The sequence below is a fragment of the Sapajus apella genome, unplaced genomic scaffold (assembly GCF_009761245.1).
Source record: "Sapajus apella isolate SASKATOON/1434 unplaced genomic scaffold, GSC_monkey_1.0 scaffold22, whole genome shotgun sequence".
Taxonomy (NCBI): Eukaryota; Metazoa; Chordata; class Mammalia; order Primates; family Cebidae; genus Sapajus; species Sapajus apella.
The window spans coordinates 13,041,658-13,069,455 of NW_022436962.1; the positions used below are offsets into that span (position 1 = coordinate 13,041,658).

The 27,798-nt window shown below is 45.2% G+C and overlaps 2 protein-coding genes across 7 annotated transcripts in view; both read right to left on the minus strand.

Moving 5' to 3' along the window:
• CUNH1orf74 (chromosome unknown C1orf74 homolog) overlaps window positions 1-1,516 on the minus strand; it is a 139,254-nt gene extending 137,738 nt beyond the window's left edge. For all 4 annotated transcript variants that reach the window (XR_004272198.1, XM_032289115.1, XM_032289114.1 and 1 more), the window contains exon 1: window positions 651-1,516. The gene's annotated coding sequence lies outside the window, so the exon portion shown is untranslated. The remainder of the gene's footprint in view (window positions 1-650) is intronic.
• Window positions 1,517-1,942: 426 nt separating this feature from the next.
• IRF6 (interferon regulatory factor 6) lies at window positions 1,943-22,384 on the minus strand. 3 transcript variants are annotated; one of them, XM_032289111.1, is made up of 9 exons: window positions 22,286-22,384; window positions 18,247-18,318; window positions 17,520-17,696; window positions 12,940-13,144; window positions 11,698-11,826; window positions 8,745-8,903; window positions 7,005-7,397; window positions 6,196-6,314; window positions 1,943-4,883 (listed from the first exon to the last, which is right to left on the minus strand). In XM_032289111.1, exons 3-9 carry the CDS (start codon window positions 17,691-17,693, stop codon window positions 4,659-4,661), a joined length of 1,404 nt encoding a protein of 467 aa, XP_032145002.1. In that variant the 5' UTR covers window positions 17,694-17,696; window positions 18,247-18,318; window positions 22,286-22,384; the 3' UTR covers window positions 1,943-4,658. The 3 variants fall into 3 exon arrangements, with proteins under 3 accessions (XP_032145002.1, XP_032144999.1, XP_032145001.1); XM_032289108.1 differs by having other exon boundaries at window positions 22,124-22,349; XM_032289110.1 differs by lacking the exon at window positions 22,286-22,384 and having other exon boundaries at window positions 18,247-21,994.
• Between the last annotated feature and the right edge of the window lie 5,414 nt (window positions 22,385-27,798).

A 27,798-nucleotide genomic window follows, 5' to 3' on the forward strand; every position in this document is an offset into this window, starting at 1 on the left:
AAACCTGCCAAAAGCCTTCCTGTTAAGTCTAAGTGTCTTCCAAAGGTTATTCTGTCCCTTTCTCTGCTTTGAAATGCTGACCCAACCCAGACAAGATAGGATCACCAATGCTACCTGATCTTTCTGGTTGACTTGGTCTCCCTCAATCTCAAATTCATGTGTCTTTCTAGCCTTACAGCTAGATTTACATTCTCTCTGGCTTTTATTCTAAATTTTATATGTTGCAAATTAAGTTCTCTGGTTCAAACCTTAAGGAGTTTGGGGCAGAAGCGGAGGCGGGGCAGTCTTTGGCAAAATTCACAGCATTTCGCCCAAAAGCCCTTCTGGGACAGAGCTCCAAGTTCTAAATGTATCCTTTCCACTGACAACTCCCCTACTCTTCCCACCAGGGAATAGTTGTAAGAATAGCAATTTGATTAATATGCACCAGAATGTGGACTAACAACCATCGCATCCTGACACATTAAAATGAATGAATGAAATCCGCTAGAACTGCAAGAAGGGTAGTATTTTAACTTCTGCTGGCCCCGCCTTCCCTTGCGATCCGACATCAAGAACCTTTGGAAGATGGGCTTTCTCTGATCCACACACCCCACACCAGAGCATATTATAGTGATTTGCTAAATGAGGCAAAAGTCTCTCTCACATACGTTCTTTTTCCACGTCCGCTACAGGTTCGCGGGCTCAGAAACTTTTTGCTGCTTCCTGCCTGCTGCCGGGAAGGCAGCTAGTCCCCCGCGCCCAGCCGCAAGCAACACTGCAAATCCCGCCTGTGCTGGGAAGACCCTCGCAGCCGGCTCCGCTCTAGGCCGGCAGACACCTTGTTGCGCATGCGCACCCACTCGGGTGCCGCCCTCATTCGCCCCATTCCGTGACGTCATCCAGCCGCTCTCCCGCCTCGCATTGGAACCACTAGCCAGGCCGCCTTGCCACTGCCGGAAGTTTGGGCCACCCTGCAGCCCGCCCTTTCCGGACAGACAAAACCCGGCCCCACCTGTCTGCTTAGGAACTGGGAAGGGCGGAAGTGAACGAGAAAAGGCGGAACCTGGTGTAACTGGTTTCCCGCTGCTGCCCTCATTTTGCTTCGCCGAGCGTCCTGTGTCTGTTATGACGTCTGGGAATCCATAAACAGGGCACACAGCACTCTAAATTAACACCTTTGAGTTGTATCTGTGGAAATACGTTTTGTCCAGACGAAACATACCTCAAGACAACATATTTTGCAGAATAGCCTCACCTATGGGTGGTGCTGCAGCGTTTTTTGTTTTTTTTTTAACTTTGACTTCTCTAAATCATACATTTGAGAGACTTACAAGAACAGCTCTCTAGAGAGGGTGTGAAGGTGTGAGTATTCACTTTGAACAAATACATGCCAGCCATGCTGCTAGGTCCTGGAGGTATTGCAGTGTGCAAAAGACAAAACCCCCACTTTCATGAGGCATGAGTTCATGTCTACTGAATCTAGTTTGCTGATTTCAAATAAGAAATGAGACGTGATGACACAGGCTTTCCAGTCAGGTCATTACAAAGGAAAAGTGTTACTTCCCATAAGAGTTAACATCTTTTTAACTACCAGCTATTTGACCCATACCATGAAGAGAAAGGATTTCTTGAGAAAACCCCAATGTCTAAGGAAATGCCCCCAATTTATTTATACTTGGAGCAGAATAGAGATTAAGGGAATGACGGACACCTACAATGGAGTCGTCACTCCTGGGTCTATCTTGGTGGTGTCTTCAGATGGTGAAAAGTTAACTGTACAGTAAAGATGGGCTCAGCATGGGAGGAGGACCAGCTTATAGGAGTTATCAGCCTAACTCTGGTTCTTAGCTCAGAGGGAGTCAGAAGCTGAGAGTAGAAAGTAGTCTTCTAATTTTAGAATGTTTTCCTTCCCCCATTTATTTAATTTTCCCATGGTGGTTAAAAATAAATCCCTAAAAGACTGATTTAATTCATTCATTTATTCCAGCAACAAATATTTGAGAACACACTGTGTACCAGACACTGTTCTAAGGACTGGCAGCAAAGTCCAAGACAAACAATTCCTACCTTCAGCAAGTTTGTAGTCAAGCAGGATAAAGATGCTGAGCATTACGAGGAAAATGATTATTCTGAAAGGGGAAGCATAGGGTGCTATGGGAACATGTAACCAGGGACCTAATTATATAGGAAAGGGGCCAGCCCAGATCCAACACTTGCTTCTCCCAGTTTACCTCCAATAGGTTCTTTTTAACCTGAACTAATCTAGTTTGGTGGAGTATACAGCAAGGAAAAGGAAGAGCTGTGACAAAATCTAACTCCCTTCCTAGTCTTAAGCAAGGTGAAGGCAAGGATGCAAAGACATCAATGGAGTAAGTGGTGGTAGCCATCAAAGGAAATAGAAGACTGAGGCCCTAAAAAAAGGAAACCTAAATTTATCCAGCAGGACAGAAAAAGAGCATTGAGGGTGATCAGCTGGGATCCCTGCATGTATGCTCCTGGCATTCTGAAAAGGAACCAAGACAAGGAAGAAAACGGGGTATCTAGTTAAGATCTCACAAATCACTCATCCATTCCTCTGACATGTTCATAAACTTTTCATAATGGTTACAAACCAAAAGCTTGGTATTTCTTGGCACTTTCCCAATACCCTTTACCAGCTCACATCATCTGGGCTCCCACCCAGAATACAGATAGCCTGTTAGCATTTCACAGAAGAACAAGAGTTGCCCTCCTAATTTACCTGCAGTGGGTTATTTTCAGCTTTGAGCTCCCACACACAGATGGGGCAGCTAAATATCAAGACCAAATCCCTCACTTCACCCACTCAACAAAGCGACCCCAAAATGTAAAGTTTCTGTGCCTTTAATGCTTCCTGGTCCCTAAAAACCCAACTTTTTCTTGAAGCTGGGCACCTATCTTTAGCTACATTTCTTAATCTTTTCATAATAGCATGGGCAATGCTTTTCATAATAGCAATTTCCACTAGGTCTCTTAGAAACTCTAAAACCAAGCCTTAAGCACTTTAAAAAAAATAAATAAGTCCTCGTGTCACCACTGATTTTGAACTTTTAATTTTTAAAAGAAAGCTAGCTCAACTTTTGAGTCATTTTCGAAAGTAGGAGATGGCCTGGTTTAAAGGCACCAGACTAGACATGGGCTTCCTATGTCCTGACACAGACAGATAGGCATCACTATTCAAGAGGACTGGGGCTTGAAACCACAGATTAGCATCTTATTTGTAATTTAGGTCCCAGATTGATTGACCCCAGGAGTTCAAGCCCAGCCTGGGCAACATAGCAAGACCTCATCTCTATAAAAATAAAAAAATTAGCCAAGCATCATAGTGCATGCCATTGTCCTAGCTACTCAGGAGGCTGAGATGGGACAATTACTTGAGCCCAGGAGCTTAAAGCTGCAGTAAGTATGACAATGACACTGCACTCCGGCCTCGGCAACAAAGCAAGACTCTGTCTCAGAAAAGAAGAGAAAGGCAAAAGAGTTAAAGACTCAGCAAAAGTTTCTACATGAGACCAGTTTGTGACAGATAGAGCTGCACAGTTCTCTACCACTCTTTACCTTCACTGTTCACACCCAGATACTTCCACTAGTAAGGGAGACAAGCAGGTTTATACTAGGTGAGCCTTTCCAGAAGAGTACAGCCCAGCCCTTCTTCATCCCAGCCTTAACACACCCAATAACCCATTTCTTCCAACTGCAAAAAATCTACATGATACTCTTCCTTTTGTACTCAGAGGAGTGTATCTTAGATCCCTAGCTGAGTCTAGCTCAAGGAAGAAAATAAAGAGAGCTCTTTCCTCTTAAAACTTCCACCTGAATCACATACTGTCATCTACCCCTCTCCCCACTCCTGCCCCCCACCTCCACACACACTGGTATTTGAATTGTAATAAGGTAAATGCCTGACAACCTATTCTTCCACAGAATCCCTAGCCTTTCTGTGTCAGTAGCTTCCCTTTAGAACCCAAATTTGTGAGCTTTCACTTCACAGGCTGGGTGACTTTCAGACTTTGGCACCCACTTCTATTTAGATATCAAGCATGGTTTCTAAGCAACCAGCCAGCCAGCTCCTCTCCCTCTCACTTCCCCCATCAGGGAGCCAGCTTACTATACTAGCAGAACAGGTCAAACAGAGCTCGATCCTGGACAAATCAGTGCTTGAGGAAACTTCAACAAAACCAAGGAAAAATGTGGTACAAGAACAATGAAGAAGGAGTCTGTTCCAGGCAGTTTAGTCTTGTACAAGTAGAAGAAGTTCATCAAGTCGGTTTTAATGTTGGATGCAGTTTCAGGCATCATTCCAATCTCTTCACTTTACAAGCAGTAAATTCTGAAGCCCAGAGTTTAAAAGACTTGTTCAAGGTCACATTGGAAGCAAAGCTGCAGCTAGAACCCTGGTGTCCAAACTCCCAGGCCAAATCTCCTACTGCTATGCTACATCATACTACCATTAGGAGATTTGAAAAAGAAAAGTAAACTCTGAAGGGTGATTTTTCCATAAATTAAATCAGCTTTAAATCTAGGCATATTCGGAGAATCACAGACTTCTAACACTGTTAGAGAAAAGACAGATATAAAGCTGGTTAAATCTAAACAATAAAAAAAAATCCATATGTACAATACTATAAAAAAGAGAAGGAAGAAGATGGCATTCATGATTACTGGGGCGGCAGGGCAGGGGGCAGTTGCATGCTGGGGTTGGGCTGCATGGGCTGCCAGCTTTCCTGGGTTTGAAGGATGCGGTACAGCTGCTTCAGCTGAGCAACAATGTTATCTTTGATGTCTGGGGTTGAGATCTGCAGGCGGACACTGCCACTATCAAAGGATCGTGTGAAATCACCAGAAAACATCTCGTAGATCATCCGAGCCACTACTGGAATCACCTGTTTGGGACACAGAACATAGGTGTAACCTCAGAGGAAAAGGTATTTGTAAATAGCATGATGGACCCAAGATTGAAGGACAGACCAAAGAGGCCCTGAGGAAGACCCTCATTCTACTATCTAAATATAGGATATGCCTTCCTCTCTTTGGACCATCCTCCTGCCAATGCTCACTCTGGAAGTTGGTTCAAATGAAGGTAGAGAACCTAGATGTAGCATTACATCACATGCCTAAATAAATGACAGCTTACTTTGCAAGACTTTTAACAAAATGTCATCTATTGCTTGCCTTGCTACACAACTCCAGGGGCCAAGCCCAAGTGGCCTTGCTGCCACATCCTAGAACAAATTTATATTCCTAAAAGCAACTCAAAAGGTTTTTCTAAGAAAAGCTGGAAAAGGCCAAGCATGGTGGCTCACACCCATAATCCCAGCATTTCAGGAGGCTGAGGCGGGAGGATAACTTAAGCCCAGAAGTTCAAGACTGGCATGGGCAACGCAGTAAGATCTCGTCTCTGCTAAAAATAAAATTAGGCCAGGCATGGTGGCCTGTGCCTGCAGTCCCAGCTACTTGGGAGGCTGAGGTGGGAGGATTGCTCAAGCCTGGGAGGTTGAGGCTCCAGTGGGCTGATATGGCACTACTGCACTCTAGCCTGGGCAACAGAGCAAGACCATGTCTCAAAAAAAAAAAAAAGTGCAATTTACATTGTGTGTGTGTATAAATAAAGAAAAGCTGGAAAGGGTCATATCCTGTGAGGTTTCAGCAAGACTCTAAGGTCAGTAAAAGAATGAAAGATAACGGCCGGGCGCGGTGGCTCACGCCTGTAATCCCAGCACTTTGGGAGGCAGAGGCGGGTGGATCACGAGGTCAAGAGATCGAGACCATCCTGGTCAACATGGTGAAACCCCGTCTCTACTAAAACTACAAAAAATTAGCTGGGCATGGTGGCGCGTGCCTGTAATCCCAGCTACTAAGGAGGCTGAGGCAGGAGAATTGCCTGAACCCAGGAGGTGGAGGTTGCGGTGAGCCGAGATCGTGCCATTGCACTCCAGCCTGGGTAACAAGAGCGAAACTCTGTCTCAAAAAAAAAAAAAGAATGAAAGATAAGATCTCCACTAAATCAGTCACCCACTTTAAGGAACTTGCCTTTTCCAGCATGGCTCCATTGCACAAACCTGAGTCTGTTACCCCATCTGATGAGATTAAAACCTACATGAGCTGATGGATGCTTGATGAAGGCTCAACCCAGACCTGGGGGCTAAAGCACTGGCAAGAAGGAAAAGAGTTGTTGACACAGCCTTATCTTCTCACCTGAACCAAGATAAGTTTCCTTTCCAAGGGTTTCCCATCTGGCCATTCTTCCCCAAAGCATAAGTAGATCTCAAACGGTGGCTGCTTCTCTATCTGTCCTTTCTGGTGGGCAATGAGATCTGCAGAAAGTGGAAGAGCAAGTTTGGTATGCTGGGTCATTCCACATCCACTCAACAAGTACCATCTGTTCCGCTGTCCATTACAATAGCCACTAGCCACATATGCTCACCAATTTTAAATTAATTAAACAGTTCCTGGGTCACATTAGTCATATTTATGTGCTTAATAGATACACGTGGCTTGTGACAACCATACTGAATAGCACAAACATACTGAATAGTACAAATTTCAGAGGGTTCACTTGGACACCATTGATCACGACTTGGGGTTCAAACCACATTGTAAAAAAGTTACATCTCAGTGCTTTCCCTAAAACTGCCTGCTTGAATTCACCACTCAGATATTTCCCAAAAAAATACGTGCTATTCTTAATATATAACCGATAGGGTTATCTTCCAAAGTTAAAGACAAGCTGGTAACACTTGTCTCCCTCTTCTGCCATTGAAGGAGCCACAACCAACTTAAAAATAGCTTCCAAGTACATAGCCTTGGAGAGAAACTCCCTTCTTTGTTGCCTCAGTCACCTCCATTTTTTAGAACCACAGTTCTGTTCTCCCTTGACCTCCTCCAGAAGAAAGTTTTTAAGATCTTTGCCATGCCAGGAAAGCAGAGGGGTGAAAGGGAAGGATGGTGGAAAATGTACTTCCAGGGAACAATTCCTACCATCAACCTTCTGAAAAATGACTTACCACTGAGGAATGTTTCCAGACAAAACAGCTTGACCTTCTTTTGTCTCTCAATCAGGTTTGGAGCAACAAGTGACGGGGCACATGGCCCAGACCAGTACACCTTGCACTGGCACAGCCTGATGGCATAAATGGCGTGACCGCTGACCTCCAGGATCAGTCCTCTGTCCATGACGTCCAGCAGCTTGCTAGTGAACAGCTTCTGCTTCTCATTGGTAATATGTTCAGGACCTGGGAATTTGACCTGCTCCAGGCTGATGGGACCAAAGAGCTCCTCCTGGTCAGGCATGGGACCCAGATCCCCATAGAAGAGTCGGCAGCCCTGGGGGTTGCTCACGGTCATAGTCTGCCCATACTCCTTCCCACGGTACTGAAACTTGATGTCCAGGTCAGTCACTGCAAGGTTAGAGATGACAGTGAGAGTCCTGCTTCACTGCTCTGCCTGGTCATCCCTGTGACTCATGCAAGTCCAATAAGATCAAGCCACCTTTCAACCAGCAATCAGGAAGGCCACTGCCATAGTTATCCTTCCTGCAATAAAGGGAGACATCAACATATCCCTGGAATATTCACTCAAAAGGCTTCCTGAAAGCAAACAGTTCAAGGTCCATCTCAACTATTTCTGTTCAATCACCACACCCTAAGGGCTACAATTTCATCAAGTAAAGTGGTCCTAGTATCCCCATGCTATACTGACTGAGTCTTTATATCAATGGGCATTGGAAGGAGCTAAAAACTAAAGTATCTGATTTCTGTCTCATTTTTTGCTTATTGTTTAAAGAAAGCTGAGGAACATAAAGCAATACCAAACAATTTTTCTGAAAATGACATGTGAGCACACACACTGGGGATCTGTTCTAATAATATACCACAAAAGGACACAGTTCACAGCAAAGTTAATTTTTACTCAGCAAATCTCCAATGAACCCAATACCCCTTATCAAAGCTACTTAGCCTCTTGAACAAAATTGTATTAATAGCACTCACACACCTACCATGTGTAGTGTGAAAGGGAGACCCAGGCATAAATTTGCACCAAATTCAGAAAGAGGTGTTTTCTGTAGGTCCTAAAGCCTCTCAAAATCCAAGAGCCTCCTCTACCAAATCTGTGGCCATTAACCTCCCTGTTCCTCAACTGACCTTGTCACTGAATCCCCCTGCTTGAGTGATAAACCTGGGCCTCCTACCCACCTAAGACCTGAATAACCTGGAGCTGGAGCTGTAACCAATCAGAGCATCCCCATGGGCAAGTACGTATCAACCAATGTTTTTTTTTCTTTCTTTTTTTTTGAGACCAGGTCTCATTCTGTTGCCCAGACTGGAGTGCAATGGCATGATCATGGCTCACTTCAGCCTCGACCTTCTGGGTTCAAGTGATCCTCCCACCTCAGCCTCCCAAGTAACTGGGACCACAGGCATGCACTGCCATGCCCACCTACTTTTTTTTTTTTTAATTTTTTTTGTAGAGAGTCTCACTATGTTGCCCCAGCAGGTTTCAAACTCCTGGCCTCAAGCATTCCCCCCACCTCAGCCTCCCAAAGGGCTGAGATTATGGATGTGAGCCACCACACCCAGGTGGGCCAGTGTTTCTTTACTTCTTCCCTGGTGACTCATGGGCTAGCCAGAAAGTACCTCTAGGAGAAGTGGTTTTTTAATACATGGCAAAGAAAAGAAGTCAGAAAGCAGAACAGGAGTCTGCAACAGGAGCAGAAGACCTAGCAAGAAAGACAAAGTCACACTTACTTGGGAGAGAGCTGATCCACAGTTCTGGAGAGCTATAGAAGGGCTGTATAGGTGCCTGGGGTACTTCCATCTCCAGGGGTTCAGTTTTGGGCCACACTGCTTCAGGGCTGCAGTTGCCCACACTGCAGTTGCCCACACTGGCTGGCGCCATGGGAGAACCTAGAACAAAAACATATGGTGAGCAGACAGGGTACCACACATGCACATTGCTTCCTGATGCTCTGAGAATTCACAACGTCAGCAGACAACAACTAAACACTGAACTCTGATCCAGTGTGATCTTCTAGCCCATCAGTGATCCCCATAACTTACACAGTAAGAAATAAGATTCCCTGCAGGTTCCCGTGCTCCTGCTTCCTCATCAAATTATTTCTCCCATAAATTCATAGTTTTAAAAACCTTTGTTTCCTGAAGATTAACAGACAAGTCAGTTTTCCCTGGAGGTTAAATTACAAGGAGTAAGAGATTCCATATTGTAAAATTTGGCCCCAGAAATTAAATAGAAGCTGGTTGTCTTCCATAAAATGAACTCAACCGAATTAGCTGATTAGCTTCGAGGAACTGTTAATGCATAGAAATCCCTTTAAAAACAAACAAATACTTTTACATGCATAAAATGTCTAGAAGGATACTCAAGAACCTAGAAGGATCTGATTCCTTCAGGAAAAGAAATGAAAGGTTCAGGGACAGGACAGAAGAAAACCTTTCCATTGGTTTACCTTTTTGTACCATTATGAATTTAAACCATGTAAAAGTATTATTTATTCAAAAGGATCCAATATCCCTGCTACTGTCAAAGTTGACTTGCTTCAAAGTCTACAGATTTCTCCTCCTAGCCTCACCTCTTAGGCATCTATTCTTCAACAATTCTTCATCCTCTGCCCCAACAGCTCTGAAATCATAAAAGTTAATGTTTCTTTTGACCCTTTGTGGATAAGCCTGTTTAAATTTATGTTCCCATGTTACTTTTCTGTTTTTAGTGTCTATTCTACAACTTTCCAAAAGAGGATTAAAGGCAGATTAAGTCATAAGGACAGGCAAATATTAGCTTTAATAAAATATAAACAGAAATAGGAAATCAGGATCCTGGAAATAAATTGCATCCTTATAGGGGATGAGAATAACAGAATGAGTCAGCCAAACATTTGGGAAAGGATCCCACATTTCTAGATGTTCAATTTCACTAAGTGGGAATGTCACATGTGGCAAAATTTTTTTTTTTTTTAACTTTTATTTTAGTTTCAGGGATATATGTGCTGGTTTGTTATACAGGCGAATTACGTGTGCTAGGGTTTGGTATACAGATTATTTAGTCACCTAGTTAATAAGCACAGTACCCAGTTTTTAATCCTCATCCTCCTCCCACCCTCTGTCCTCAAGGAGGCCCCAGTGTCTATTGTTCCCTTCTTTGTGTCCGTGTACTCAGTGTTTATCTCCCACTTATGAGTGATAACATATAGTATTTGGTTTTCTATTCCTGTGTTAGTTCACTTAGGATAATGCCCTTCAGCTACATCCATGTTCCTGCAAAAGACATATCACTCTTTTTTATAGCTGCATAGTATTGCATGGTATATATGTACCACGTTTTCTTTATCCAATCCACCGTTGATGGACATTTAAGTTGATTCCATGTCTTTGCTATTGTGAATAAGTACTTCAGTGAACATATGTGCACATGTGTCTTTATGATAGAACAATTTATATTCTTTTGGGTATATACCCAATAATAGGAGTGCGGAGTAGAATGGCAATTCTGATTCAAGTTCTTTGAGAAATCACCAAACTGCTTTCCGCAGTGGCTGGACTAATTTACATTCCCACCAGCAGGATAGAAGTATTCCTTTTTCTCCATAACCTCATCAGCATCTGTTATTTTTTGACTTTTCGAAAACAGTCATTCTGACTGGTGTGAGATGGTAGTTCATTGCGGTTTTGATTTGCATTTCTCTAATAATTAGTGATGTTGAACATGTGGCAATATTGACCTGGAAGATCTCTATGAAACTTCTCTTTACCTGTACTTGGTTGCAAAGATATAAATGGAAGGATAGGTGAAGGAGGGCCAGTGGACAGACAAGTGTCATTTCCTGATTCTCAAAGGTAGGGGCATCACCTAGGGTAAGGTACTTTAAAATTCTAAAGAAATCATCTTGATATCCTATCATCTTGATATCCTAAGTTTTATAGGTGGCACAAGTTATCTCATTTTGACCCATTGCAGCCGGATCGTACTAAAAAGACAATGAAAAACTGGTCAGCTGGATGCAAGTCATTTGAGTGGGAGCATTTCAGTGGACAAATGAAGTAAAGATGCTGCCGAAGAGCAATGCGATTTGTGTTCATGTGTCCTCGGAAGATGCAGTGGGAGATTCAGTACCTGCTCTGTCACACAGTGGATTCTCAAGCTCCCAACTCAATGTTCCTGGGAAGCTGGATTCAGAAGCCCATAAAAGAAAGGTCTCTTGCAGATAAGTCCTGTCAGAGGCTAGTGTTAGCAGCTATCGACATCACAGTTTCCTGTGATACAGCCTAAGCAGAGTAGTCCTTGTTAAAGAAGTGTCACAGAATTTATACCAAGGGAAATACTGCAAGAGTTTGCCCATAACTCATAAAAATCACGCTGTACTTGGCCTGAAGGAAATCGGCAAAATGTATAACTGATGATATATTTGTATGTGGGATTAAGAATGAATTCAAGTTTTCTATTTCTTGGAATTAGCACATAAGCTTCAGAAGATGTTCTATTGCCTGAAATGCACCCACTCTACTGGGATAACTAAGCCAGCAGGGAGTTCCTCACCTCTGACTCCCGCTTGCTAACAGACCAGCAGCCTGGCTGCAGGGACCCATCCTGCTTTCAGGTCAGTGGTGGCCAATGTATTGACAGTTCCAAGGTCAAAACTCCTTACATCCTCCCTATGTCTCTGTACCACACGTCACCCCTGCTCACCATTGATGTTCAGGAAGGGGAATGTGTCCTGGATGGGAACATGGTGCTGCGACTGATCCAGCTCATCTTCCTCATCTTCTTCATCGACATCATTGTCCTTCTCATCCCAGGGAGCAGACCCTGTGGATCCTACCCAAGATACACAAGCTCACAGGTGAGCCATTCAGGTTGTACTGCCATCCCTCCCTGCAGCTGACCCACCATTCAAACTAGGGACTGCTAGCCCAGAGGCTCCTCAGGTTCAGTACACAACCTCAATGTCCTAGCTAAAAAGAGTGAGAATCAAGGGTGTATTAATCCTTGTTCTAACTCTTCCTACAGAGCCCCAATGCAAGCTGTCCTCTCTTCTTCTGTCCAGGAGTTGACCCGACTTCCTTCTCCTAGAAATCTCCTACACATTAGCTTCCTATGCACTAGCATCCCTTGATGCTAGAGGACACCAACTACTCATCCTTTTAAGTTTAATAAGAGGAACGAACGCTTCTCTCATGGCAGGACCTCCCTGGATTCACTGGAGCATACATCTAAATGATCTGGCTGTTAGTATTTGTTAAGTATGGAGTTAATAGGAGGGATCAGGAGGTATTCTCTTAGTCAAAGTATCCTGTGAATTAAATGATCACCCACCCAATATTTATAAAGAACTTATTTACCCTGATTTTGTCTCTATTATATGTATCAAAACATCACTATATACCCAATGAATATGTACAATAATTATTTGTCAATTTAAAAAAATTTTTTTTACAGATCATGTTAATTTTTTACAGACGATGTTCATTGATTCTTACAATAGCTTTTGAAGTAAATAGGAAAGCTGATATCCCATATTTTAGAGTGGGAGAAACTGAAGCTCACAAGAGGTAAAATGACTTGATTCAAGTCCCACAAGTAGTAAAGTGAGGTTTAGGACTCAAACCTTCTAAGCTTTAATCTCTTCTCCTTCAAAATTACCTGGCCTCTTGAATCCCAAGAGAGGCTACTTTTACAGTAGAACTGTATATGTATACCCCTCCATTTTCTAATGCTTTAAGTAACCAGGCTAAAAAACATTCCCCTAAGTGAGCACAACTTTGCTGACTTTGTGTCTTTTGTTTTCTGGGTCCTTCCCAGAGAAAGGCTTTCTTGCTTTACCCATCTTAAACTTTGTAAATCAGGCTGTTCTCAAGTTGACTATCTCTTAAGAGTCCAGCCCAGAATCTGGCATACTGCCCACATTCTCCCCAGCACCCGGGGCCTTACCTGGGTTAATGATCGAGCCCTGGGGCTGAGGGATGTCACACACTTGATATATCTTCACCGGGTTCATGGGCACCTCCTTGGTGCCATCATACATCAGGTTGAATTCTCTGCTCTTATTGAGAGCACAGCGCAGCTGGGCCTTCCATTTAGCTGGGTCAGGGTCATCCACCCCTTCCTGGTACTTCCCTGTCTCTACAGCCCAGGCCTGAGAATAAGAACCACGGTGAGTCCTACCATTGCCCAGAACCACTGCAAAGTGTGTGCTTACCCTTTCTCATAGATAGACACACACACACACACACACTCTCTCTCTCACACACACTCATCCATCCTCTCTCTCTCTCTTTCTCTCTCTCTCTCTCTCTCTCATGACTGCCTCACCATCCCAACCCCAATTGACAGAGACTGCAGCAGGAAACACTGCCCTTAGGACCAGGCAGGCAGGTGCCTAAGGGAAATAAAGCCATGTGCAAACACAATATATTGAAAGGAGAAGCCTTATCTCAAGCATTGGTACCAGCACCCTCAAGATGACAATGCTATAATAAAGGGCTGAAGATAAAGTCTGGGGAAAATATGCACCAAAACGCAGATCATAACTCTGGATAGCAGAATTTTGAGTAACTTTTTTTTTTGCTTATTCGTTTTTGACATGAGTTGCTTATACAACAATAGGTAAGACAAAGAAGTATGGCAGAGGATATGAACAGTTTGGCCTTTTGGGTTCCCTCCTTTCAGTCTTCAATCTGATACATAAATAAAGAATTATAGAAACCAAGTGGTTTTGGGAGGGAAGAAAACACATTGGGAGTTCAGCTTGTCCCACTGGCCGAGGGCCTCAAGTCCTAAAAATTCCACACCCCTCACCTTTCCCTGTCCCCTCAAAGTTCTATTTCATGAGATACATCATGCTATCAACCACACCAGTGGCTGGCAGCACAGACTAAAACCACTTTGATGCCTTCTCTCTGGTTTCTAAATATGAAAACTCATAGCACTTTTCCCAGACAAGGAGAAGAAGTTTGCCTCCTCAATGAGGAAAAAAAAATCTAAGCCACTCAAGCCATAGACCAAGGTACTCAGGAGCAAAGCAGGGAGTAGAATCCTAACCCTACATTTAGCTCTAACAGGCATTCTTGTTTCCGATCATGCAATAGCCACTCTCCCCCACCGCTGACAAGTTCTCTGATCTCTTTGTGCAGGAGTACAACTTGTTCTAATAGCAAAAAAGTAGGTGCCAGTAGCAGAGAACTCAAGACCAGAAGCACACACCAATATTTTCAAGCTAACAGGGGTATGACTTGTCCAAACCCAATCCCTTCCTCTGATTCTGATCATAGGCTTCTTCCTCAAGCTGAAATTGAATTTTTCTGCCCCATCCTTCAAGAGCTTTGGTCTCCTTCAGCTAAAGAACCTCACAATCATGACGAAGTATCCTCAAGAGTTAATCTAAATCCTCCTCCCTCAATTCAGATCACTTCCTCTCAGATTTGGGTCCCTCCGTTTGTTTTGTGGTATGGAATGAAGACGTTTGACAAAATTGTGCTGCCCCAGCTGGCAGAGCACACACTAGGGGGCCTAACTCCTGTTCCATTCTATCCAACCCCCTAAAGGAGATTTCAACTTCACTGCTTGCTGGTAACTGGAAGGCCGATCTCCAGTTAACTGGCAGTACCTGGCTGCTGTTTCCCCACATTTTCCCTTCTGTTCGTTTGATCCTCTGTGCCCATGCTAACTCTGGCCCCACCCAGCTGACTTGGGCTATGAAGACTTTGGCAGAGGTCTGCACATTTCTGTGGCTTCCTAAAGCTTTGCTCCTCCATGGAGAGGAGCCAGACCAACCAGAACAAGAGCCCCAGCCTTCCTGCTCACCGTTCAGCCATTCCCAGGACCCACCCAGATGGCACTGAGGCCCCCAGGCTGATGCAGTGAAGAGCCATATTCTTCAAGACTGGAACTTTAGATTCAAGAAAGGGAGCCTAGGAGGAACCATGTGGCAATCATTGTGACTTATTAAATGGGTTTGCTTGTTCAAACCCATTCTGAGTCTTGCTAACAAGAGAGTCTAATCATTGTGCCGGTCCTTATTTCTCTTCCTAAAGTGGAAATAATCTCTGCATTTTTATAGTGCTTTACGAATCCCTTCCCATACTTTATTTCACTTGATTCTCACAGGCGAGAACAGTTTCATCCCCATTTTACCAAAGGGGGCACTGAAGCCCAGAGAGGTTACAAAACTTGCTCAAGGCAACACATGCAGTTGATGGTAGCAGAATTTGAGGTCAGGTCTTCCAATTCTTGATCAGAAAGGGCAGTATAATGGGGGGCAGGTGGGATGGAGACAGAAAGTCATGGGTTCAAATCCTGACCCCACCATTTACTGGCTGTGTGATTTTGAAAAGTTATTCAGCCCCTCTGAGACTTGGCTTCTGCATTAATAACATGAAGGTAATACCTCCCTCAGAGGGTTGTCATCAGAATTAATGGACACAGACACCTATTTAATATTAGTTCCCCACCTGGATATCCTGCTAAAGGCCATCAGAGTTTGGTGTCTGTGAAAGCACCCTCCCTCTGCACTCTGCAAACAGATGCACAAACATAACTAAACAAAACCATCTCCCCACAGCCCAATTTTCTGCAAGCCCCAAGCATGCAAGCCCAAAGCATCACTCTCATGAGTAGGGCTTTCAGGAAGCAGTTTCTTCCCCAGGGCCAGCCACTGTCAGACACTTTAACAGCAAACCCAGTTTCAGACCATGGCCACAAAAGGCCAACTAGGCCAGGATGGGCCCCTGCCCTTCTCAATGCCAAGTCCAATAATTGGTGCTGGGTTTTGTCTTGTTTTGCTTTTAATTGAGATGGATTCTTACTCTGTTGCCCCGGCTGGAGTGCAGTAGCACGATCTTGGCTCACTGCAACCTCCACCTCCTGGGTTCAAGTGATTCTCCTGCCTCAGCCTCCTGAGTAGCTGGGACTACAGGTGCCCACCACCACACCAGGCTAATTTTTGCAATTTTTTTTTTTTTTTTTTTTTTCTAGTAGAGACAGCGTTTCACCATATTGGCCAGGCTGGTCTCAAACTCCTGACCTTGTGATCCACCCGCCTCAGCCTCCCAAAGTGCCGGGATTATGGGTATGAGCTACCGTCCCCGGCACAGTGCTCATTTATAGGTGCTAACTTCATTGCTTTTATATCATTATTTAAAATCTAAATGAAGAGCACTCATTTACCTTCTAAGTACCTTCAGGCCAATTTTCTCTCTGCCTGTCCTCTCTAGACCTGACATAACTGAGCTGGGTGGGAAACATGCCAAGGATGCTTTCTTTTGAATCCTGCACTCACATTTTCTGTCTTTTCCAAACCCGGTCTCAGTAAGGACCCGAGGCATGAATCTTGCGAGCCCTACAGTAGAGATTGTATTTCACTCACGACTTCTAGCTTATATCCAAAGAAGAAAGGGGCAAACTAGCTTCTCAGTGTCTTGGGGACACAGGAACTAAAGCTACTCATGAGATGGAAGTGACCAAGACAGAAGCTGGTCAGGAGCAGAGGCACAGCCTCCAGGGTTTCAATCCACAGGAAAACCTTTCCCACGAGAAGCCTCTCCACTTACTTCTGTCTTAAATCAAGCTTTGGTTTCACTTAAATTTTGCAAAATGCTATGTGATTAAGTCTTTTCAGTTAAATAAAATGACTATCAGTGCTATTTCTTATTTTTAAAAACATTTATAAAATTAAAACTTGTAACTAAATCACCTTTAATTTTTAAGGGGCAGTTATAGATGAGGCAAAATATTTTAACTCACAAGAAAATCTTACCAGGTGCAAGTGGCTCATGCATGTAATCTGAATACTCTGGGGGGCTAAGCAGAGAGGATCATTTGAGCCCAGGAGTTCAAGACCAGCCTGGGCAACATGGTGAAACCTCACTCTACAGAAAAAATACAAAAATTAGCCAGTGGTGGTGTGTGCTTGTAGTTCCAGCTACGTGGGAGGTTGAGGTGGGAGAATCACTTGAGCCTAGGAGGTCAGGGCTGCAGTGCGCTATGATCATGCCACTATACACTCCAGCCTGGTTGACAAGGCAAGATCCTATCCCCAAAAAAAAGAAAAAGAAAGAAGAAAACTTGCTGAGAGCCCTCTATACCAATCCCATAAGCTATACTCGGTGCCTAATAGTTCTGCCCTGGTCTGAGTATCCATTCCCAGGCCAAACACCTCTCTCCATAGCAAGAGCTCTGAGTGAGGAGGAAGAGTCAACTGCTGATCTTTGGTAGCTTTTGAAACAATCATATCACTGCAATCACTAAAAATAAGAGTTTTAGTCAACCCCAGCTGGTATCCTTTGGGATGTGATTGAGTACCTTCAACAATGGGAAAGAATAAAGGGCTTCAACCACTACAAACAGGCCCCCAAAAGAGGAATTACTATGCCTGCTGAGTTTGGGCACCCCCATCATAAGCATTCTCTCTGTTTCACCAGTTTTAGGTCTAGTATATTCCTCATACCAAATTTTAAAAAATAAAAATAAAAAAACAAATCCAGAAAGGTCTGATGGTAGAAGAAGTCCTTTACCTTAAAAATGGTATTTTCCTCTTCTTGTTGAGGGCTATGCCGGGTGGCATGTTTCCAGGGAATCTGGAAGCGCTTAGAGTCCCTGTGTAGCCAGATGAGCCCAGGGTAGAGGCCACTATCCACCTGGGCCACCAGCCAGGGCTTCAGCCGGACTCTGCGGGGGTGGAGGGCCATGATCTGGGGGTTCAGGGGGAGAAGTGGGAAGAGCAGAAGAATTAGGCCAGCCACTGGGAACCCTTCCCAGCCACCTTTCCCATCTACTAGAGCTACAGTTTCACTAGATTACAGCAAAGAAACTAAATATGGGAATAAACTGTGCCAGGTGGGAAAGAAAAGAGGTTAAAAGGTTCTTTTCATTGATTCCAAAGCCATTTATACTTCATGCTTTAGCCAAATCAGACTTATCATACAAGTAGATCACATTTCTTCTATTTAAATCCTGAAGCAGAAAAATAAAAAGGTGATGTCATCCTGCTGGAACACAGTCCTTCCTGAAGCACCAAGGGCTTTGGAAGAGAAGGGAAATTGTTCTTTTCAATCTCATCTCAGGAGAAGGAAGAAAAAAGTTACGGAAACAGCAACAACTATATAAAAAAGAAGCTGAAGCATGTTCTCTTTTTAAACAAGACAACTAAAGGTGAATGGGAATATTTTAGAAAGAAATGACACCACCATGGGGAGAGAGAAGTAGGTGAGGCGTATATCCCAGACCTGAGTCCTCACTTACATGGAAGAGCAGGCAGTGTGTCCACAGGGATCTGAAGAGTCGACTTGGCTTTCCCTTGGCCGCTCAAATGTTCTGTATGGAGAAAAGGGGTGTCTCAGCTGGATATCCATACAACAGTCCAGTGTCTGGGAGAAGGATTGGGAACACTGGTGACAAAGGCTCTGAGAACACTTCTCCGCAACTTAGTCTGGTAAAGCTCAGAAGTCCTAGGATAACCAAACACTAAAGTACTAAGAGTACTTAGAGCACTAAAAACTGTCATGAGACAGGCTTTGCATGGCTAGGGCAGCCTCCTCCCTTGGGTCTGTTTATCTCCCAATGAAGCCTGGAGTGAACCGATTGGTTGCAGGAGCCAGCCTGGGTAAAGTCTGCAATTGATTCTCATAAAAATACATGTGCCTAGCAGATAACATTCAACAGCAGCTGGCACTCACAGCAGAAAACAAAAGCCTTCCCAGATTGGGTGCGTGATAAAAAAAACTAGTCACTGGAGAATTGTTTGCCTGAGATGTTGTGTTTGGATTTTCTGGTGTTCTTATTTTGTTTTTACTTAAGATGAGAATGAGATGCCTGGAAAAAGAACACTCATTCAACAAATATTTGTTCATCAGCTACTGTGTGCCAAGCGCAGTGTTAGTTACTAAACACTAAAGCTCAATGTTCCTTCTTGAGAAGCTCCACATTGGAACTTCTCAAGCCCCACGATCGCCTGAGGAGGAGTGGAAGATAAATAGGCCATCTTCATACCCAGAACGATCCCTACCTGGATCATAGTTCTGAAACCAAACAACCTGAGTCAGGTGAAGGCTCTACCCAGAAGAGCTTAGCTGACAGAGTGGTCCGTAACACCACTTCTCTCCCCAGATTCCCAACAAATGTGAAAAACCCAAACCCAACTCGGCGTCTGGCACTTTAAGAGCAAGGTAAGACCTGCTCTCACCTGAGCTTTCTGACCCAATTACCAGCTCCTGCAACTGAAACCTTCCCCCTGGGAGCACAGTGGGTAGGTAAGGTTGGCATGAAGTGTTCAAGTGCCCCCACATAGTTGGCCTTGAATTACTGTGTTTTGTAGGGCAGCATGTGAAATCATCAAACCATGGGGTACATTTACACCTTATAAGGAGGAGGGATGCATATTCTCTCAAGGACTAGTTCTACCTTCTGCTCCCCTGTCCTATCACTACTGAAAAGGGGATAAAGCAAGGGAAGGAAAAAGAGGATAGGGAAATCGGCACCAAATCAGTCATATAGTAAGGAGCTTTTGAGAATTTCCATTGCAATACTGGTAAGTGCTGTGTCTGGGCCTATCAAACATTAAAATCCACCTCTTGACCGATAGTGTGTTTGAAGAAAAGTCCGAAAGGGCTTACTGCAGTTGATCCAAAGCCCACCGAGAAAAAATTAAGGCAATCAGGCCAAGATCAGGAGCTGCACCTGATGATGGGAAAGGTGAAGCAGCCACCCATAGAGATCAGTGATAAAGATCGAGAGCCCTGGGTTCTCAGTGTTCTCCTAAGATGGAACTACACATGAGCAGTCCTGCCTCAGCCTCATGGAAGCAGCCCCAGCCTGCCCTCCTCCAAGCCCATGCCCTGCCTCCCTCACTGTAAACCCTCTCCACCTTCTGAAAGTCAGCCAAGATCTCCCCCACCTACCACCTATTAACTACAATTCTAAAAACAGGCAGAGATGGAAAAATTGAAAACCCAAATGACCGAGACGGGAATGGTTCATTATGTCACAACCACAGGCTGTAACATCAAGTAGCCATTAACAACAGGTGTCAGAATTTTTATTATATTCAAGGAAATGTTTACAATATGAAGTTGTGGGGGCAGGAGGAATACAGCATACAACTTGACTGTGTAGCACTATCTCCATCTTGTAACACAGCATATACTTGCATACACATGCACATATACACGGAACTGAAAAGAGGAAATAAACACACCAATGCAACAAGATATTTGTAATGATTATCTAGTGAGGGAATTATGGGTGCTTTTTACATTCTCCTATATACATTATATATGATTCATAGTTTAGTACAATGTTACAATTTATAATATAAAAAACTACAAGTAATATTGTTAACTTTAGGACAATAAGACATTTCTTATGAAGGATGGTAACAACAATCCTTTGTATCTGTGTAGGCTTTACAATTTTTGCATGAACCCTTTCCTAACATGTATGATTTCACCCTCATGACCTGAACGTGGTATCTCTCTGCCCATTTTACATCTGGGCTGAGATACTTTACCTGCTAAGTCAGGTCTGTACCAAACCCTGCCACTGCACCCTCTCTTCCATGTCCCTCTCATCTTCTTCTATGCTCCAAGAAGGTAAACTAAAAACATCAACAAAGATCCCAACAGCATAGAGGGCCAATAAAGTGACTGAGGTGGAGACTGTGTACATCCACTCTCTAACACACCTAAATCAGAGTTCTCTTTCAAAACAATCTCACCACCTAAATCCCAACACCTGCAGAACCACCTTAGCCTAGCTGAACTCATCTTGATATCTCTAGCTGCAAAATGTAAGGCCTGTGTCTCTAACAGGTATTTAACCAGCCAAAGGACAATGATGCAAACCTATCTATTCCCCTCACACTGAATATAGAAGCGGGGACACTTTCAGTTCCTCGGGGCACTAACTGTCCTCTTCCATACCCCCTATGCTAGGCAGCGGATCCTCCATAAACACCCTCATTGCCGCCTCCATAGACCCTCCCCTGACTAGTTTCCAGGGGCACTACCACTCCAAAGCTGAGATTTGGCCGTCAGTGGTTTCGCTCAGCTTAAAACACACGCCATTTCTTGCAGACAAGTCTGAGCAGTCCCAGTTCTTCCCTTTCTCCTGAAGGAAGTGAAATGCCATCCTCTAAGTTCCTCAGGCTTCCCTGTTTAGTTTAGCCCTGCTTAGGGGTAAACTCCAGGCCTCTAGCCAAAATCCCCACACCCTACCCCCTGCTGGATGGAAGTTAGGGTCTGGCAAATGGGAGTTTCAAGGTACTGAGTGCCACTGTCACACATCATGCACACGTCTCATCCTAAACCACGCTCCTGGGTCAGCACCAGCCTTCACCAGTCCCACCCAAGCGCCTTCCTCTCCCTTCCCTCACTTCCACTCTTGACATCCACCAAGACAACAGGTTGAGACAGGGTGACCCTTTACCACAGAGCAGGCTCCCTGTAAAGAGGACACCTCAGGCCTCTTTTCCAAGTCAGGCCTGAGAGACTTTCCCCATTCTCCATACCACCCTCCAGCCACTTCGGGCAAAGAGGGCCCACCCCCAGAGCAACCACACCCCAGCGCCATCCTCCCCAACACCTACCTCCGCTCCTTGGAAATCCATGGGTGTCTCCCAGGCCCAGGGCGAAGGGCCTAACTGTGCCAAACAGACTCAGGGAGGGAAAACAAACCGCCAGTGCTTCCCAAGCTCCTGGCCACCCTCACCCCAGTTTCCCCAAACGCCCACCAGGACCAAGGGCCTGCGGACCTGGGAAGTCCCCTCTCTGGGGCACAGGGGCCAGCGGCAAGTTGTTAAGACTGAAGGGCGCGCGGTGCTCAAGCTCTACCAAATAGCGGGGTGGGTGGGGGCCGAGACAGTGCCCTCCGTTTCGGCGGTGGGGGTAGGGAGAGCAGACACAAGTGTGGAGTCGGGAGGGGCCTAGCGCTACAGAACTGGGGCCGCCCCAGAGCTATCTAGAGAGGGCGACAGGCACCCCGTCCCACTGAGTAACCCCCGCAAACACACAGATGCCCCCAAGCAAGCTCTCCCACCCCCCACAAACTACAGGGACAGGTCCTACTCCACCCACGGGGGAGCCTCCCCTCCCTCAACCTGGTCCCCAGAAGTTGGCGTCCCCACCTTTGCCCAATCTGTCCACCAGAAGCGGACGTCCCTCCGAACTAAGTCCGCAGCGAAGATCAACCGTCGCTACCACGCTCCTCGACGTCTTGGCCAAGGGGCTCCTGGCTCTACCCAAACACGGACTGCGGGCTCCTTTCCCCGTCCCGCACCAGCCCTTACCTGCCCGGCCCAGGTGCGCCGAGCTCACGTCAGCGCCTCGCCCCAGGACGCCGCAGACCTCGCAGCGCCCGGCCACGCCTCCCAGGTGCGGCCACGCCCTCCGGCGTTCGGGATTGGCGAGCTGCAAGAAATGCGATACTCCGCGTTCTGGGCGGCCCGGCCCGGCGGCGCCCGGCCTCGGTTCCACCCTACTCCCCCGCTTCTAACTCCCGCGAAGAAAGTCCCAGATTCGGGCCTAGCCCTTACGCCTCAGGGCTGGTGGTCCTGGGAACTGGAAGCGACTGGGAGTTCAGATCTAAGTCGAGAGGGTGCCTCCTTCCCTCACGCCCCGTAATTACCCTGCAGTATACAGACAGTTAAGCACAAATAAGGGTTTTGAGATTCTGGGTTGGCCCTGCCACTCGTGGGCCTGTGCAAGTGAAGTTGTCGTGAGGAAGAGAACCAGGTCACTTGGTCCTGTCTGGGGCAGCCATAGGCTTCCAGGAATAGAATTCTACCTTTACTCTGCCTCTTACCCTTGTGACCCTGGGTAAGTTACTTAGATTCTTGGTTTCAGTTTCCTCATCTCTTCAATGAGAACAATAATTCCTGCCTTTTCTTTTTTTGTTGTTGTTTGCTTTTTTTCTCTTTCTTCCTCTTCTTCTTCTTTTTTGAGATGGGGTCTTGCTATGTTGCACAGGCTGGCTTAAGGGAGACGGCTCAGCCTCACAAAGTGCTGGGATTACAGGCACTGGCACCCAGCTCAGTTCCTTTTTTTTTCTAAGGCAGGGTCTGGCTCTGTCACCCAGGCTAGAGTGCAGTGGCACAGTCAGAGCTCAACCTCCTGGGCTCAAGCGATTCTCCCACCTCACCCTTCCAAGTAACTGGACCTACAGGCATGGGCCACCATGCAAGGCTAATTTTTTTTTTTCTTTTGTAAAGACAGGGTCTCACTATGTTGCCCAGGCTGGAGTTCCTGCTTTCTCTAATCACTATCATGTAATGATTAAAAGCATAGCCTCTCGAGCCAACTATTGGGGTTAAAACCCCAACTCCATCAGTAACTACACACTTGGGAAAGTTTCTTATGTGTAGAAAGAGGTTAGTAATAGTACCTACCTCAGGGGTATTGTGGGGATTCAATGACTACATGTAAACTGCTTGCAACAGTATTTGGTACTTATCACGTGCTTTATATGTACTTGCAATTATTATTGGTGTAAAGACTAAAAGTACTATACAGACAGTGCGTCAGAGAACAGGAAGGCATTCCTTGTTGTTACCTGAAATTCAAGTCCTGTATGTATCCTAACAGGTGCTTGATAAGATTTCCTTCACCCTCCTCATCTAACTAGAGGACAGGTTTGCAGGAGACTGTGTAGCAGTAAATGAGACTTTAAAAAATCCCCCACCCTCAACCACTAGCTGTCATAGGTGAAATGGGGAATAAGCAGGTCACTTAGGTTTTGGTGTTTAGAGTAATGAGTGAGAAACCGTGGAGGAGTGGTGCAATGAGTTGAATTGTCACACACACACACACACACACACACACACACACACACACACACACAAATTGTATTTTGAAGTCCTGACCGCCCCCCCAACCCCAGCCAGATGTCAGAATGTGACCTTATTTGGAGACAGAATTCTTAGTAATCAAGTTAAAATGTGGTCATTAGGGTGAGCCTGAATCCAATATGAATGGTGTCCTAATAAAAGGAAGAGACTTGGACACAGAAGCAGATACCCACAGAGGGAAGGTGATATGAAGAGACATGAGGAGAAGACAGCTAGCTGCAAGCCAAGGAGAGATACCTGGAACAGAGCTTTTAGTCACATCCCTCAGGCCCTTGATTTTGGAATTTTAAACTCCAGAACTATGAGACAAAAAATTTCTGTTGTCCAAGCCACCCACTCTGAGATACGTTGTTATGGTTGCTCTAGCATACTCATACAAGTGTGCTGAAGAGCCCCAGATTGATAATAACATAGACCTGATTCCAAGTCCCAGTTTAGCTTTGGGCTGTAGCCAGAAGGCAGCAAGGCCCCAAGACCTGACTCAGCCAACTCTGTCTCAGCCACTGCCCTATGGCCACTCTTGCCTTCACTGGGAGAAGGACAAGCCCATCAGCACAGCTAGCTATTTACTGCTGATGAGCTCACTAGACAAGTAGCATCTTCCATCTGGCCCAGGGCTGGGCTCTGGGGACCAAACAAGGTCCACTGTAGGTATGGTGTGTGAGAGGGATGAGGGGTAAGGCCATTGGGAGAGTATCATTTGAGGGGAGTCAGAAGCCCAATAGCATACAAGTATGAGCTCACACACACGCACTCATTTTTGCACCACCTGAAATTCCCATGACTAAGGGGATGTCTTAAGCATCTTCTTTAGAAGACATATATTTTGGAATCAGAAAACTCAGGCTGGGAGGGTCCTTCTAGATGATCTAGACCGAGACTAAAACTGACTTAGCCAGTTTTTACCCACACAGTATTTTAAATATCAGGAGATCTCACATAAACATCCAGATTCTCAGCATCTCTTAAAGAGTCAAGTGCTCTGGATGCTCTACCAGCAGTTCTACCTGGCAACAGCTGCCCATTTAGAGGGAGTCTGCATGTAGCAGTCAGGACAAACTCACTCTATTGAGCTCACTCATTAACTTTAATTACCTGACCCTGTAGGCATCTGATTGCAACTTCAAGGTCAAATTTCCCCTTTTCATAGATGAGAAAACTGCGGCCCAGAGAGGTCAAGTGATTTGCTCAAGGTCTTATAGCATACCAGCCACAAAACCAAGACTAGAACACAAACCCAGACTCTATCCACTTGAACCCTGCTCAGATCCCCAGCCAGTCTATTCTGACCTGTTCTGTACTGACTACTAACTATTTGTTTTAAAATCACCCATGGACCTAGAAACTGTTGATATTGCCATAAGCAAAACAAAGTCCCAACTCTCATATCACTCAACTGAAGAATTGATGAAAGGGGGCAAAGCAGGGGGAATTAAGGCAGAGATCAGGAGGAACTCCCTGACTCTGCAAGCATCAAGCCCTGGCAGTAGGCCACCCTGATGTCTTCTTTTGTTGATACACACTTCATCTGCTTGATCTGGAGAATAAGAACATCTTGTGAGTCTTTCCACAGGCTCTTGAGGAATCTGCTGTATTCTCAAAAGAGCTTCTTCAGGACTCAGTCATTCCCAACATGCCCTGGGCCCGCAATGCTCCCAGCATTTTGCCCTCCATTGATAATCAGGTGGGGCAACGCTGACTCACTAGTGAGTCTTGAGTTTCAGGTAGTGGGATGTACATTTCAGCACAGGGGCCCTGATTCACAGCCATAGGGAATGGGGGAATTCCCCTCTCCTGCTCCCAGTCAGCCCTCATTTGGTAGGGAGGAGTTTCTTTTACCATCCAGAGACTTTAAACTCTACAATATCAGACATGTAACAATAAAACTATGGACTCAAATCCCACTCTCTTCTTGGCAGAGCGGAGGGCATGGCAACTGAGACTCCTCCCTAAGGCTCCATACAGTGGAGAATTTAGTGTTACTGGAGTCAGTGACAGCCAATAAGCTGTGCACCTTTGGTGAGGTTGCAATTAGGGTAGGGACCTTGCACTAAGCAATCCAATTCTGTGCTTTCAAAGGAAATCAGACTCCAACCTCCCTTCTGGAAGGCATTCTGGAGCCCATCAGGTCTACTCTCACTCTTCTCTTGGCCCTGGTTTATCTCTGTCTCCATCCAAGTATCCTAAAGCATCAGGGCTACAGATGATCCTAACACATTGCCGAAGGCACAGCCTAAACTGTAATGCACATTGGTTGTTGCTCTCTGTAGTATCCTCTAAATTCTAGAATCACCAAGATGGCAAGAAGCATAAAAGAACCTAACTTTCCAATCCAAGCAATGGCACAGACTTTGGCTTTGGACTCTAGGAGAATTCTCCACCAAAGTGTTCAGAATGTCTTCTGAGTCTTTCCATAGTCAGAAAACTCTTTTTATCCTTGAAGCAAGCTGAGCACTTTGAGAAAGTGGTCTCAAAGAAGCAGCTTTCTTTATTAGTGCAATGTCCCTACCCCACTAACAACCTCAGCAAAGGTGCACAGCTTATTGGCTGTCACTGACTCCAGTAACACTAAACTCTCCACTGTACGGAGCCTTTGGGAGGAGTCCCAGTTGCCATGCCCCCTGCTCTGCCAAGAAGAGAGTGGGATTTGGGTTCATAGTTTTATTGTCACATGTCTGATATTGTAGAGTTTATATCTCTAGGGGAGGCAAAGGAGGAAAAACAAAGCCAGGAAATCATTTGGAAGTAAGCTCCCCCTTGAGGCCCTCCCTTCATTCTTCTGCCCCTTCATTGCAAATCTTGAGGGTCCACTTCCCATTTTCCCCAGCATGGGGAGCTTCCATTGGCTCTGCAGACAAAAGAGCCGAATAAGAAGCTACAACCACCACGAGTGTGAGAGTTCAGAGTTCTGATTGCAAATATGCTTCCCCATTAGGACAAAACAGTGGCCTGATTTTGGCTTCATGATCAGCACCAAATCTGTGATTCACAGCACCTATCCTGTGATTCTATGCTGCTTTGAAATGAGATAGTGGATATGAACGCTCTCTGAAATAGGTGGAGTACTGTGCAGACGGAGCGACCATCACTGCTGATATCTGCTCTTTGTTTCCTTTGTGTAAATAATTCTCTCCAGACTTCAATCAAGTCCTAAGGGCAACAAGGTGCAGGCCCGACAGGAGCTAGCACAGTGTTAGGCTCAGTTTGAGCTACAAAGCACTGGACAGTGTGTCGACAGCAGAAATAATGAGGACTCCAGGGGTACAGAAACTTTAGAGGGGCAGTGTGGCAAGAAGCTGGACTCCTATTCCACATGAGTGATTGACCAAATGTACTTTTCTCCTCTCACACCCCACACCACCCCAGTACAATGACAGTGAAGAAATTTTTTAAAATATGTTAATCTATAAGGTTAAGAGATGACAAAAAGCATGGGAGTAGAGATAAGAATAGATGAGAGAGTTCAACAAAAATATTAGGAGACAAAATATTATTTCAACAAAAATAGGAAGTAGGCGGGGCAGATGCTTTGGTTATAAGGCTTTCAGTCCTATTTGATTAAATCTTAAAGCAGATTTACATACTATTTAATGAAAATATTACTTTTTTTCAAGAACGAAGAAAGAGCACATGGGGAGTCAGGAGACCTGGCTGTCAGATCTTTCTCTGGCACTCCCTGACAGCAGAGATGCATCACTGCTGCTGTCTGAGCCTGAGTCCCTTCACGCAACAGACCTGACTGAATCCCACATTTGCCTTCTAGTCCTAATGTCACCTAGCTCCGTGATTAAATTCCAGAGGCGGCACTGAGATCCTTAGAAAAACTAACTGTGCTTTGGAATGAGTGCAAATTTGTCTTCAGTTTCCCGTCTCTCATTTCCCAACTGTCTGGGCAGTCTGAGCCTCAGTTTACTCACCTCCTAAATGAGAATGCTGCCTATTTCACAGGATGGACT

What these genes read in the sequence shown, in the direction of transcription:
- IRF6 (XM_032289111.1), bottom strand. Translation starts at nt 17,693, where the DNA reads ATGGCCCTCCACCCCCGCAGAGTCCGGCTGAAGCCCTGGCTGGTGGCC. An exon ending in TCTGGAAACATTCCTCAGTG is followed by an intron (nt 6,315 to 7,004) that starts GTAAGTCATTTT and finishes CACTTTCTGCAG; the next exon opens with ATCTCATTGCCCACCAGAAA. An exon ending in GGAAACTTATCTTGGTTCAG is followed by an intron (nt 4,884 to 6,195) that starts GTGAGAAGATAA and finishes TGTCCCAAACAG; the next exon opens with GTGATTCCAGTAGTGGCTCG.